Consider the following 11,883-nt stretch of genomic DNA (forward strand, 5'->3'; position numbering starts at 1 on the left):
CAGAACGCCCACCGGGCAGGACCGAGGTGAGGCCCAACGACGCGATCGCACGCAAGACACCTCGCGAACCACCTCCAACCGCCTACGAAAAAGGTGACTTCCGGAGGCGCCGAAGGGTTGGCATAGCGAGGGCTACAGGGACAGGAAGACAGAATCTTAGGTGACCAGGACAGTGCCGCCCCAAATTCTCTGCCGGCCCAGACTTTAACCTAGACTAACGACATACAATCACCAGTATCCAAACTGCAAGAGCCATAGAACTGTCCAGAGCCTCGCGAGGCAGTCGTAGAGTCCCATTTGGTAATTTTTTTCAGGCATTTATAGTGGCCACCTTAACCTCCTATTGCTCAAGCGCGCGCACAGGAGAAATGAACAGCGCAAGCAGGGGTGGGGAGGTGCCAAAGTGTGTACGCATGCGCAGTACGACGGACGCAGGCGCAGTAGGTCCCGCGGGCGACGGCGGCGGCGGCGGCGGCTCCTTGGGGTGCTCGGCTTCTTCCCATCTAGGCCGGCCCCGGTCCGTCTCGCCCCCAGAAACTTACTGTTTGGGGCCGCGGACCTTTTCGTCTTGCCCCACAAAAGTAAAGCTTGGAGACCTAGGGGGAGCCGGAAGTACCGCCTCGCGATCCCCAAATACTATCGGGGAAACGGAAGTGGCCGTCGGTGGCAGGTTGGGGGAGACCGGAAGTGACGGTACCGTGGGGAAGTCGGGGGCGGAGCCGAGGAGTGGTGGGGTGTGTGTGTGTGTGTCTTTGGTGTGTGTTGGTTGCGCCGCTCTCCTGGAGCAGCGAGGAGAGGCGTTAGAGGGGGGCAGTCAGCTAGCCGTTCTCGCCCCCCGTGAGTGTCGTTCATCTCCGGTCTGTCGTGACTTAGTCGGATTCGATGGGCGTGGCGTAGCGCGCGTGCGCTAAACCACTTTCTCCGCAGTCTGGCGCGACCCCCTGACTCGCGTTGTTTCAGGGTTTGCCGACCTCGGGGGCCCTTGTCTTGTCGAGACCGGTTATGACTCTGGTCTCGTGCTTTTTTCCCTGCTTCCGAGCCCGACAGGCCCTCCCTTATTGTGATTGGCATTGTTGAGCCCCTCCCACCTCCCCGTCCTCCAGCTCTCTGTGCCGTAGATCTCCTGCCCTTTGTGTTTCTCTCCCTTTGCCCCGGAATCAGAAGGGGGATGGGGGCGGGTGTGAGTGTGTGTGCTTGTGTGGGAGAAGCTCTTTAGATATTGGGGCGGAGACTAAGGCTGGGAGGCTTCCGGATATATAAAATCTGTTCTGGGCGACAGCAGGCCTCCCTCCCTCCATTCTTCCTTAGAGAACTGTCGGCCATGGAGCCCAATGATAGTACCAGTACCACTATGGAAGAGCCTGACAGCCTGGAGGTGCTGGTGAAGACTCTGGACTCTCAGACTCGGACCTTTATTGTGGGGGCCCAGGTGAGACCCTAGTACTTCTGGAAGACACCTATTAGTTCTTCCTCATATAGGCCTGAAAGAAGAGCCTGATCTTCTGGTCCTCAGATTTTCTTTCATTAATTCCTTTGTTAGTATTCTAGGCAGACAATTTTTTGATGTTTCTTGTTGAGTGAGAAGGTGTGGTTTCTGTTGAGTGAGGCAGATTTTCTTCTGCCTTCCTCCACCTCGATAGAACTCAATTCACAGGGAAATATGGAGGAAGGAGGAATCTGTATGCTATCATCGTGGGTGGACACCAGACCAGAGGAGCAGATATGGCTTCTGCCTTTGGGAAGGGAAACAGGACACACAGACTCAAACGCAAGTGTGTCTTAAAAATTGGTCAGGTTTGTCCTGTGTTTTTAAAGACTAGAAATCAGAGCTCCTGATGCAGGTAGAGCCCTAGTAGACAGTTGAGTGGAATTACTAACATTTCTGGCATAATTTGAATCTTTGGAGTTTCACACCATAGGGACAGCCATTTATGCCATTACTTCTATAATACTTGGAGGCAAAATTGTGAGGAGGTGGTCCATGATTTTTAAAACATGGTATTACGTGAATTTAAGAAATCATGTATACTTTGGTGCGTAGATTTATGTAAATAGCCTGCTACTTCCCAAGAGTCAGTTATCTAGTTAGGAAAAATTTTTCTGTTTTCTACTCCCTTCTTTCTTCTTGGTAGAGTCTTCCTTCCTTAACTTAATTCTTTACCCCATTTTCCTTGTTGTTACTTTTATCTTTGAGATAACAGAATTGTATCGTTTTGCGTTGGGGGGGGGGTCAGTGGTATTTTTAGACACATATTCCCTTGGGAGCCAGGCAGAGTAAAAGAGAAGGGAATATCAGTTGGCTTTGCTGTTTTTCAGCCATATAATTTTTTCCTAGGCCTGTAACCTGAACTTTGTTAAGTTTATTGTCTGTATTTTGACTGGTGTTATCTTAGTTCGGGGCTTTGCACAATAATTACCTCACAATCAAGTCAAATGGGTAGTGATTTTATTATGGGATGGTTTTTACCCCTTACCCCAACAAGTCAGTTGTCCCTCTTCTGTCCTTCCTCTTTCTTCCATTCCCTGATACCTATTCGTGTCTTTTCTTTGATACAGATGAATGTAAAGGAGTTTAAGGAGCACATTGCTGCCTCTGTCAGCATCCCTTCTGAGAAACAACGGCTCATCTACCAGGGACGAGTTCTACAGGATGATAAGAAGCTCCAGGAATACAGTAAGTGGATGGGGGAGGCAGTTCAGAGGTTGGAGCAGCTGTCCAGAGGGATGAGCTCAGGCTGTGGGTTTACCTGATCATATAATGTTTTGATGTGTATCTTTTTTTTCTGCAGATGTTGGGGGAAAGGTTATCCACCTTGTGGAACGGGCTCCTCCTCAGACTCAGCTCCCTTCTGGGGCATCTTCTGGGACAGGGTCTGCCTCAGCCACCCATGGTGGGGGACCCCCCCCTGGTACTCGGGGGCCTGGGGCCTCTGTTCATGACCGGAATGCCAACAGCTATGTCATGGTTGGAACCTTCAATCTTCCTGTAAGCTTGCATTCCACATGGGAGAGTTTTTGTGGGGAAGGGTAGTTTTGATTGTGATAGCAGAGAGCTCATAAAACAGGTTTTCCAGTCTTTAGATTGGGTTTTGAGGCCCCTGTGGTCTGATAATGGCCTCAGTGTTTGAGGAGAAAAGGGGTGGGGCTCCAGAGAATGAGTTGGAAGTGTGGGGGCCTTAGTATTTGGCTTCTCCCAGAGCAACTTCCCTTACCCTTTCCCCAGAGTGACGGCTCTGCTGTGGATGTTCACATCAACATGGAACAGGCCCCGATTCAGGTATCACGGGGCCTGGGAGGGTCAGGGAAGGGGATCTGGGAGAAGGAGGCCGTGAGGTGGGGGTGGACCTGGTTGAGGAGATGGCTGGGACCTGGTTTAGTAGACGGTGGAGCTCATGGTTTTATTTCACACCTGCCCTGATCTTCTCTCTCATATTGTAGAGTGAGCCCAGAGTACGGCTGGTGATGGCTCAGCATATGATCAGGGACATACAAACCTTACTCTCCCGGATGGAGGTAAGTGTGCAAGACTGGCTAGAGTCCCTCTGTCTCCGCATCCTCCCTACCCCTTTTCTCTCAGCCTAGGGGCGAAAGCATGACTGGTTACATCCACTGGATTCCTCCTTCCTAATCTGGTCTCTTCTCCACATTCTTCATTCTTTGGGGCAGAAAAAGTATCTTTGTGAGCTTATCTTGTCCTTGCCAATCCTCTTGGTGCCTGGTATCTGGAAAGTTTGTTTCAGACTTGTCAGATAACTTTCATGTCAGCTCTTTTCAATTAAAGAGAGATTCCACGCTTTTTAATTTCTTTTTTTTTTTAAGATTTTATTTTTCCTTCTTCTCCCCAAGGTCCCCCAGTATATAGTTGTATATTTTAGTTGTGGATCCTTCTAGTTGTGGCATGTGGGATGCCACCTCAGCATGGCTTGATGAGCGCTGCCATGTCCGCACCCGGGATCCGAACCAGTGAAACCCTGGGCCGCCGAAGCAGAGCGTGTGAACTTAACCACTCGGCCATGGGGCCGGCCCTGCTTTTTAATTTCTTAATTATCACTTTTGATACTGGGATCTCCTAACTTCATTAGTTTGAGTTGCAGGGTCTACTATGGCCTTCTCTTCTTGTGGAGGTTAGAAAACCACAGTCCTTATTTTCTGTTAGTAATTCACTTAAAAGCATTACAGATATTTATTAAGCAGCTAATTTGTGTAAATCTTATACTGGTTGCTAGGGAGTCAAAGATACAGATGCAAACCTTTGCCTTCAGGGAGCCTAGTTTGAGCACTTTCTCTGCTCAGTCTCCTTTGACCTGAGTAATCCTCTGCAGCGATCTCATCCTGACTCTCCCCCACCTTCAGTGTCGAGGGGGATCCCAAGCACAGCACAGTCAGCCGCCCCCGCAGACACCAACTGTGGCCCCGGAGCCAGTAGCTTTGAGCTCTCAAACATCAGAACCGGTTGAAAGCGAAGCACCTCCTCGGGAGCCCATGGAGGCAGAAGAAGTGGAGGAGCGTGCCCCAGCCCAGAGCCCGGAGCTCACCCCTTCTGGCCCAGCCCCAGCGGGCCCAACGCCGGCCCCAGAGACAAATGCACCCAAGTGAGAGATGGAGGGAATCTTTGGGTAGGGGGATTGGGGATCCTAAGGAAGTATGAGGACTAGGGAAGGTATGATGGCAGAGGAAGGGTTGCTTGGAGGTCTTACTTGTAGGATTAGTGTGGAGGGGTAGGGAGGGGCTCTAGAGTGGGGAAGTCAGGGTAGGACTGGCAGCTGAGCCAGAAGCACCACTCTTGGGCAAGGAAATCCAAATGGTGCTTCCTGAGCCTGATCAAGATTCTCTCCCCTGAGTTCACACAGGCCCCATCTCTTTTTAGAGTGGGTACAGGATTGTGGTGGGGAGGGTGGAAGCGTTTTATTTTTCTGTCCCCATCTTCTCATGGGTAGGGGTAAAGAACAGAAGCTCTGCTAGTCCAGGAAGGGATTGGCCAGGGGTCTGAGAGGCCAGGGAGAGACAGGACAGATGCGGTCCCTGTCAACTGTGAGTTTGGGAATCTAAGGAAAGCCTAGGCTCACTGCCTCTTGGGGTTGCCCACAGCCATCCCTCCCCTGCGGAGTATGTTGAGGTGCTCCAGGAACTACAGCGGCTTGAGAGCCGCCTCCAGCCCTTCCTGCAGCGCTACTATGAGGTTCTGGGTGCTGCTGCCACCACGGACTACAACAATAATGTGAGCCCCGCCCCCCACCCCAGCACTCCCCAAATGGAAAAGGCTGAAATATAGATAACCCTTTCCCCCAAAAAAAGACATTGTCTGCAAGAAAATGATTTTTTCCAGACTTGTAAGTAAGTGATCTTTTCCTCCCTTATTGGGAAGGTGATAATCTTTGTGATTTCTACTGTCCTTGCATGCCTCGATTCCCTAAGTGAGTTATTTAGGCAGTTTATAAAGTAAGCGAAATTAGTATTTATGACTTACTAATAATAATCATTGTAGAATCTGTTTTAATAGGAAACTGTTTACATATAAAATAGAATTTATTAGTAGAGATTTGTTCTACACAGAAGCTTATAAGGATGTACCTAAAGGTTAAGGGGGTGTGCTGTTTTCAGAAGACGTTAGTGCTTTTGTTGGTGAGGTGGATTCTAGCCTAATATTTTCTGCTTTTCTGTGTTTGGCCTGGGGGTACAGCAAGAAGGCCGTGAAGAGGACCAGCGCCTGATCAACCTGGTCGGGGAGAGCCTGCGGCTGCTGGGCAACACCTTTGTGGCACTGTCTGACCTGCGCTGCAATCTGGCCTGTGCGCCCCCGCGACACCTGCATGTGGTCCGGCCTATGTCTCATTACACCACCCCCATGGTGCTCCAGCAGGCAGCCATCCCCATCCAGGTGGGTTGGGGGAGCCTGGCCTGATGGGGAGTGGAGGGCTATGGGTGGAAGGACCCAGGGTAAGCTCTCAGGCTTGAAGGCGGTTAGAAGGGGAGGAGACTTGGGAAACGCTGTGACGAAGGATGGGGGCGACTTTCAAAGTATATCTTGGTGTGCTCTGGGTTAGGCTCTTGTGTTTTTCTCATTTGTGCCCTATCTGTGTCCTTCAGATCAATGTGGGGACCACTGTGACCATGACGGGGAATGGGACTCGGCCCCCCCCGGCTCCCAATGCAGAGGCACCTCCCCCTGGTCCTGGGCAGGCCTCGTCCCTGGCTCCCTCTTCGACCACTGTCGAGTCTTCAACTGAGGGGGCTCCCCCCCCAGGACCAGCTCCCCCACCGACCACCAGCCACCCGAGGGTCATCCGGATTTCCCACCAGAGCGTGGAACCCGTGGTCATGATGCACATGAACATTCAAGGTGAGTTAGAATCAGTCGCTGGCAGAGAAGAGCTGCATGATGAGGGAGGTCAGCTGGATGCTGAGATGTGAGGGAATGAGGGTGGGGAAGGGGGAGGCCAGGGCTCACGGTGGTGGCAGAGAGACCAAAGCAGAAGCGTTAGTTGGCATGTGTGAAGGGCAGGAGGGATTGCTTGTCCTTGGAGATTTGTTTGTGTGGTGAAGGGAGCATCTCCTCCGTGACTAGGTGGAGGGAAAGGCAGGCTTTCCGGTCGGGGAGTGGGGGCCTAAAGGACGCCGATCTCAGGAGGATACAGTTGGGCCTTGGCCCCGCCTGTCTCAGGGCCACTCTCTCTGTTTTCCCTGCCCAGATTCTGGCACACAGCCTGGTGGAGTTCCGAGTGCTCCCACTGGCCCCCTAGGACCCCCTGGTCATGGCCAGACCCTGGGTAAGAGTGAGGGCGTCAGAGCAGGCTAAGCTCTGGGTAGAGAAGGGGTAGGGCCGAGTGGGTGGGTTGAAGGGGGTCCAGGTTCAAGGTTACATCAGACCCGCCCCCCAGGCTCCACCCTCATCCAGCTGCCCTCCCTGCCCCCTGAGTTCATGCACGCCGTCGCCCACCAGATCACTCATCAGGCCATGGTGGCAGCTGTTGCCTCCGCGGCCGCAGGTAATGACCTGGAAGGGGAGGCCTGGGAGGTGGGGCATGGTCCATGGTGGCGGGTGCTGTCCGCTGGCAGGCAAGGGCCCGGCCCTCAGCCCTCTTCGGTCTCTCCCTTCTGCCACCCACAGGACAGCAGGTCCCAGGCTTCCCGACAGCTCCAACCCGGGTGGTGATTGCCCGGCCCACCCCTCCACAGGCTAGGCCTTCCCATCCTGGGGGCCCCCCAGTCTCAGGGGCTCTGGTGAGTAAGGATAGGGGAGTTTCTATGCGGAGAACCTGGTGGGGGGACTCCTCTGGTGGGGCATGGAAAGCGCAGGCCTGAAAGCTCCCCTTCTCTTCCCGCAGCAGGGCGCTGGGCTGGGTACCAATGCCTCCTTGGCCCAGATGGTGAGCGGCCTTGTGGGGCAGCTTCTTATGCAGCCTGTCCTTGTGGGTGAGTCCTTGTTCTTCTCCACCTCAAACTTAAAAGATTTCCCTGGCTCTGAAGGCCAACGCTCCCTTCTGAGCCTCCTCACTGGCACTTTGTGGTTTCCTCTCTAGTTTCTTTGTTCTTGCTTTCCTGGTGGGCAGACTAGAATGGAGATGCTGTTTTATCTTGTCTTTCTTCAGATTTCAACTTCTTCTTTTGGTCCCTGCAGCTCAGGGGACCCCAGGAATGGCTCCACCTCCAGCTCCTGCCACTGCTTCAGCCAGTGCTGGCACCACCAACACAGCTACCACAGCAGGCCCGGCCCCGGGGGGGCCTGCCCAGCCTCCACCCCCTCAAACCTCCACTGCTGATCTTCAATTCTCTCAGCTCTTGGGGAACCTGCTGGGGCCTGCAGGGCCAGGGACTGGAGGGCCTGGCATGGCTTCTCCCACCATCACTGTGGCGATGCCTGGTGTCCCTGCCTTTCTCCAAGGCATGACTGACTTCTTGCAGGTGAGTGGTTGTCTTACTCTTCACTTCACCCTTCCTTTCCCTCAGCCCAGCCAGGTGCCTTGTTGCCATCATTCACCATTGGGCTACAGCCCCTAGTGACATGTCAGTGGGAAGGAACCCTGGGAATTCATTGAGTCTGGACCACCCATTTTGGAGATAAGGAAAATGAGGCGTAGAGAAAGCATGGTCGTTAGAGTCACTGCTTTCTAACCTAACCCGTTCCGAGGGGGAGATGTAGTTGCTTGGCCTGACTGTGCTATTAACTACCCATGTGTACTCTGCTTTAAGGAGTAAAGACCAGAATAGAGCTCCCCATCTTCCAGACCCCTGTTGGTTTGTGCCCTTCTGATGCCATTTTATGTCCTTGTCCCCATTCTCACCTCATCTTTTGTTCTTTATTCCTTTTGTTTGTCAGGCCCCTCCACCTCCTCCACCACCCCCACCCCCACCCCCGGCCCCAGAGCAGCAGACCATGCCCCCACCAGGGTCCCCTTCTGGTGGCGCAGGGAGTCCTGGAGGCCGGGGTCCTGAGAGCCTGCCACCAGAGTTTTATACCTCGGTGGTGCAGGGTGTGCTAAGCTCCCTGCTGGGCTCCTTGGGGGCTCGGGCTGGCAGCAGTGAAAGTATCGCTGCTTTCATACAACGCCTCAGTGGATCCAGCAACATCTTTGAGCCTGGAGCTGATGGGGCCCTCGGTAAGCAAATGCAGGGGGTGCCTGGGCCTTCTTCAGGTAGGGACAGCCAGGGGCAGGTTAGATGGCTTTCGTTCAGGGGTGTTGCCAAGGTGGGTGAGGCTGATGGGTTGTTGGTGGTGAGTGGGCAGGCTGCGTATAAAAGCCACTGCTGACTTCTGCCCCTTCCCCAGGCTTCTTTGGGGCCCTGCTTTCTCTTCTGTGCCAGAACTTTTCCATGGTGGATGTGGTGATGCTTCTCCACGGGCATTTCCAGCCACTGCAGCGGCTCCAGCCCCAGCTGCGATCCTTCTTCCACCAGCACTACCTGGGTGGCCAGGAGCCCACACCTGGTAACATCAGGGTAAATGAACACCCTGTGTGCTCAGAGCTGTTCTCCTCCTCACTTTCCATTCCTTATTCCTAACTGTTTATCTGTCACCTAAAGCTGTGACTGCCCTAGCCCAAGCCTTGGACTTGTTGGGGGTGGAGGGGGAAGCGTCTTGAGGGCTGGGGCTTGGATCTAAACCTGTGCTGTTTACCCCCGTAGACGGCCACCCACACCTTGATCACGGGGTTAGAAGAATATGTGCGGGAGAGTTTTGTGAGTACCCTTCCCTGTCCTCTCCTCTCCTGGGTTTAGTCAGGATAGCTCCTGTTCCTACTGCCTCCTCCTGGACTCCCGGTCTCTCAGGGTTCCTGATTTTTCATTCTTTGTGTGTCTTGTCTCTCAGTCTTTGGTGCAGGTTCAGCCAGGTGTGGACATCATCCGGACAAACCTGGAATTTCTCCAAGAGCAGTTTAATAGCATTGCTGCTCATGTGCTGCACTGCACAGGTCAGGGGCTGGCTGGGGTGAGTGGGGCATGTTGAATGTTCAGGGCTGCCAGGTACCTGCATTCCCTCCTTATGTCTTGCCCCACAGACAGTGGATTTGGGGCCCGTTTGCTGGAGTTGTGTAACCAGGGCCTGTTTGAATGCCTGGCCTTGAACCTGCACTGCTTGGGAGGACAGCAGATGGAGCTTGCGGCTGTCATCAATGGCCGAATTGTAAGCACCACCCAGCTGCAGATCCCCAGCCTTTTGTTTCCTCAGGTTTCCATTCTCTTTGGTATCCTGTAGTTTTCATTTTTCTTCTCCAAACTGCCATCCTTTTACCCTGTGATATCTTTCAAAAGCTGGTTGAAGATTTTGTGTTCCACCTGTGCTTTCTGCCCCTTAGCGTCGCATGTCTCGTGGGGTAAATCCGTCCTTGGTAAGCTGGCTCACCACAATGATGGGACTGAGGCTTCAGGTGGTACTGGAGCACATGCCGGTAGGCCCTGATGCCATCCTCAGATATGTTCGCAGGATTGGTGATCCCCCCCAGGTAAGGGACCTGATGGGCTATGGGGTCAGGGGACTTGAGGCAATTAGAGAGATCTGAGAGGGCCTTTTGTGGTGTTTCCCTTCTCTGTCCAATTTCACAGCCACTTTCTGAGGAGCCAATGGAAGTTCAGGGATCAGAGAGAACTTCCCCTGAGCCTCAGGTACCAGGGAGAGGTTGAGGGACTAGATAATGTGGAGTGGAAGGCTCGGGGCAGAAGTGCTGGAGGCTAAGAATTCTGAAGCCTGGATCTTCCTGCTGTCTGACTTGCAGCGAGAGAATGCTTCCCCAGCCCCTGGGACAACAGCAGAAGAGGCTATGTCCCGAGGTCCACCTCCTGCCCCTGAGGGGGGCTCCCGAGATGAACAGGATGGAGCTTCAGCTGAGACAGAACCTTGGGCAGCTGCAGTCCCCCCAGTAAGTATCGAGAGGTGATCTGATAAACCAAGGCAGCTGGAAGTTGTGGGAATTACTACTTTCTAATGATCTCCCCCCCACCCCAGGAATGGGTCCCTATTATCCAGCAGGACATTCAAAGCCAGCGGAAGGTGAAACCACAGCCCCCCCTGAGTGACGCCTACCTCAGTGGTATGCCTGCCAAGAGACGCAAGGTTGGTTTGCCTCTTCCCTGAGGATCCCTCTTTATCCAAATTCCCTTGTTGTGCTTAGAGTCAAACTCAGTAAGCTGGAAGAATTCTTCCTAGTTTAGTCCCCTCATTTAATTGATGAGGAAGCCTTTCTGGGACTCAGACGTGCTCACGGTTGTTGCCCCTCACCTTTGTTGGTCTCTTTGCCAGCACTCCTGTCATCCCTCAGCTAGCTGCCTAATCCCATGTGACTGGGGCCCGTTTTCTTTAAGGTGGGTTTCCTCTTGTGGACTAACTAGCTCTAAATGCCAGATGGCTTGACCCATCCTGCTCCTCTTATTTTGAAGAGCAAGTCCAGCACATTCAAATGCTGTTTTTGGCCAGAGCCAAACAAAATTAGGAAGGCATTTCTGCTGTCAAAACCACACGTGGACTATTTCCCTTCTCTCTGGTAGCATGGAGACTCAGTGGTTGACTCATGGAAAGGGTGAGCTGTGTGGTGGCACTGGATCTGACGTTGATCCTCTTTTCCCTCCCAACCTCCTGTCCCCCAGACGATGCAGGGTGAGGGCCCCCAGCTGCTTCTCTCAGAGGCCGTGAGCCGGGCAGCTAAGGCAGCCGGAGCTCGGCCCCTGACAAGCCCCGAGAGCCTGAGCCGGGACCTGGAGGCACCAGAGGTTCAGGAGAGCTACAGGCAGCAGGTGCCCCCACCTTGGAGCAGAATAGGGATGGTCTAGTGGGAGGGCTTGGGTTAGGGTCCTTCGTTCTCTTCCCTGGACCCCTTCAGAGATGAACTGGTCAGTCTGGGGCTACCACTTGATGTTTTTAAAGTGCTTTGCCCTGGGAAGGCTCAGTGATGCCATGTTGGGCTGCTGACAGTGTGTGTGGTTGGTGGGGAAGTGTTAACTCCTAAGGGATGGCCTTGCATGCTTGCTGGGACCCTAGGGGCTTGGTCAGTGCCTCTCCAACCTGCTTGCTCTCTGCTCTCTCTCTCTCTAGCTCCGGGCTGATATACAAAAGCGACTGCAGGAAGACCCCAATTACAGCCCCCAGCGCTTCCCTAATGCCCACCGGGCCTTTGCTGACGATCCCTAGCTCTTTGCTCTGTGGCCCTCCCTTATCAGAGGACCGTTCCCCCCTCTTCCTTCACAGTATTTAAGAAATAAAAGTCAGATTTTCCTGGCTCTTTTGTCTCTAAATTATGTTCATTAAGCAGTCTGTCCCTTAATCTTCTGTGAACTCATTTTGTAAAATTACTAATCTCTAGGAACTCAGCTATAGCAGACAGCCTTTAACCTTTCCCTGTGAGATGTACACTGTCATGTTTTACTGTTCACGCAACACAACACTAAAATGTA

The 11,883-nt window shown here is 53.2% G+C and overlaps 1 protein-coding gene across 20 annotated transcripts; it reads left to right on the forward strand.

Moving 5' to 3' along the window:
- Window positions 1-398: 398 nt before the first annotated feature.
- BAG6 (BAG cochaperone 6) lies at window positions 399-11,710 on the forward strand. 20 transcript variants are annotated; one of them, XM_046640131.1, is made up of 26 exons: window positions 399-670; window positions 1,309-1,429; window positions 2,557-2,674; window positions 2,790-2,986; window positions 3,224-3,277; window positions 3,439-3,513; window positions 4,354-4,592; window positions 5,089-5,218; window positions 5,681-5,878; window positions 6,088-6,340; window positions 6,690-6,767; window positions 6,879-6,986; window positions 7,109-7,221; window positions 7,326-7,413; window positions 7,619-7,902; window positions 8,318-8,597; window positions 8,768-8,937; window positions 9,124-9,177; window positions 9,308-9,410; window positions 9,498-9,622; window positions 9,795-9,941; window positions 10,042-10,101; window positions 10,212-10,355; window positions 10,442-10,549; window positions 11,080-11,226; window positions 11,525-11,710. In XM_046640131.1, exons 1-26 carry the CDS (start codon window positions 414-416, stop codon window positions 11,618-11,620), a joined length of 3,747 nt encoding a protein of 1,248 aa, XP_046496087.1. In that variant the 5' UTR covers window positions 399-413; the 3' UTR covers window positions 11,621-11,710. The 20 variants fall into 20 exon arrangements, with proteins under 20 accessions (XP_046496087.1, XP_046496088.1, XP_046496093.1 ...); XM_046640132.1 differs by having other exon boundaries at window positions 7,329-7,413; XM_046640143.1 differs by having other exon boundaries at window positions 528-693.
- The last annotated feature ends 173 nt before the right edge of the window (window positions 11,711-11,883 follow it).

Source organism: Equus quagga, chromosome 15 (assembly GCF_021613505.1).
Source record: "Equus quagga isolate Etosha38 chromosome 15, UCLA_HA_Equagga_1.0, whole genome shotgun sequence".
Taxonomy (NCBI): domain Eukaryota; kingdom Metazoa; phylum Chordata; class Mammalia; order Perissodactyla; family Equidae; genus Equus; species Equus quagga.

Excerpts from the sequence above, each read along its gene's own strand:
- BAG6 (XM_046640131.1), top strand. The coding sequence starts at position 414 with ATGCGCAGTACGACGGACGCAGGCGCAGTAGGTCCCGCGGGCGACGGC. Across the intron at positions 6,341-6,689 it reads GATGCACATGAACATTCAAG|ATTCTGGCACACAGCCTGGT; the intron begins GTGAGTTAGAAT and ends TTCCCTGCCCAG. Across the intron at positions 9,411-9,497 it reads TCATGTGCTGCACTGCACAG|ACAGTGGATTTGGGGCCCGT; the intron begins GTCAGGGGCTGG and ends CTTGCCCCACAG.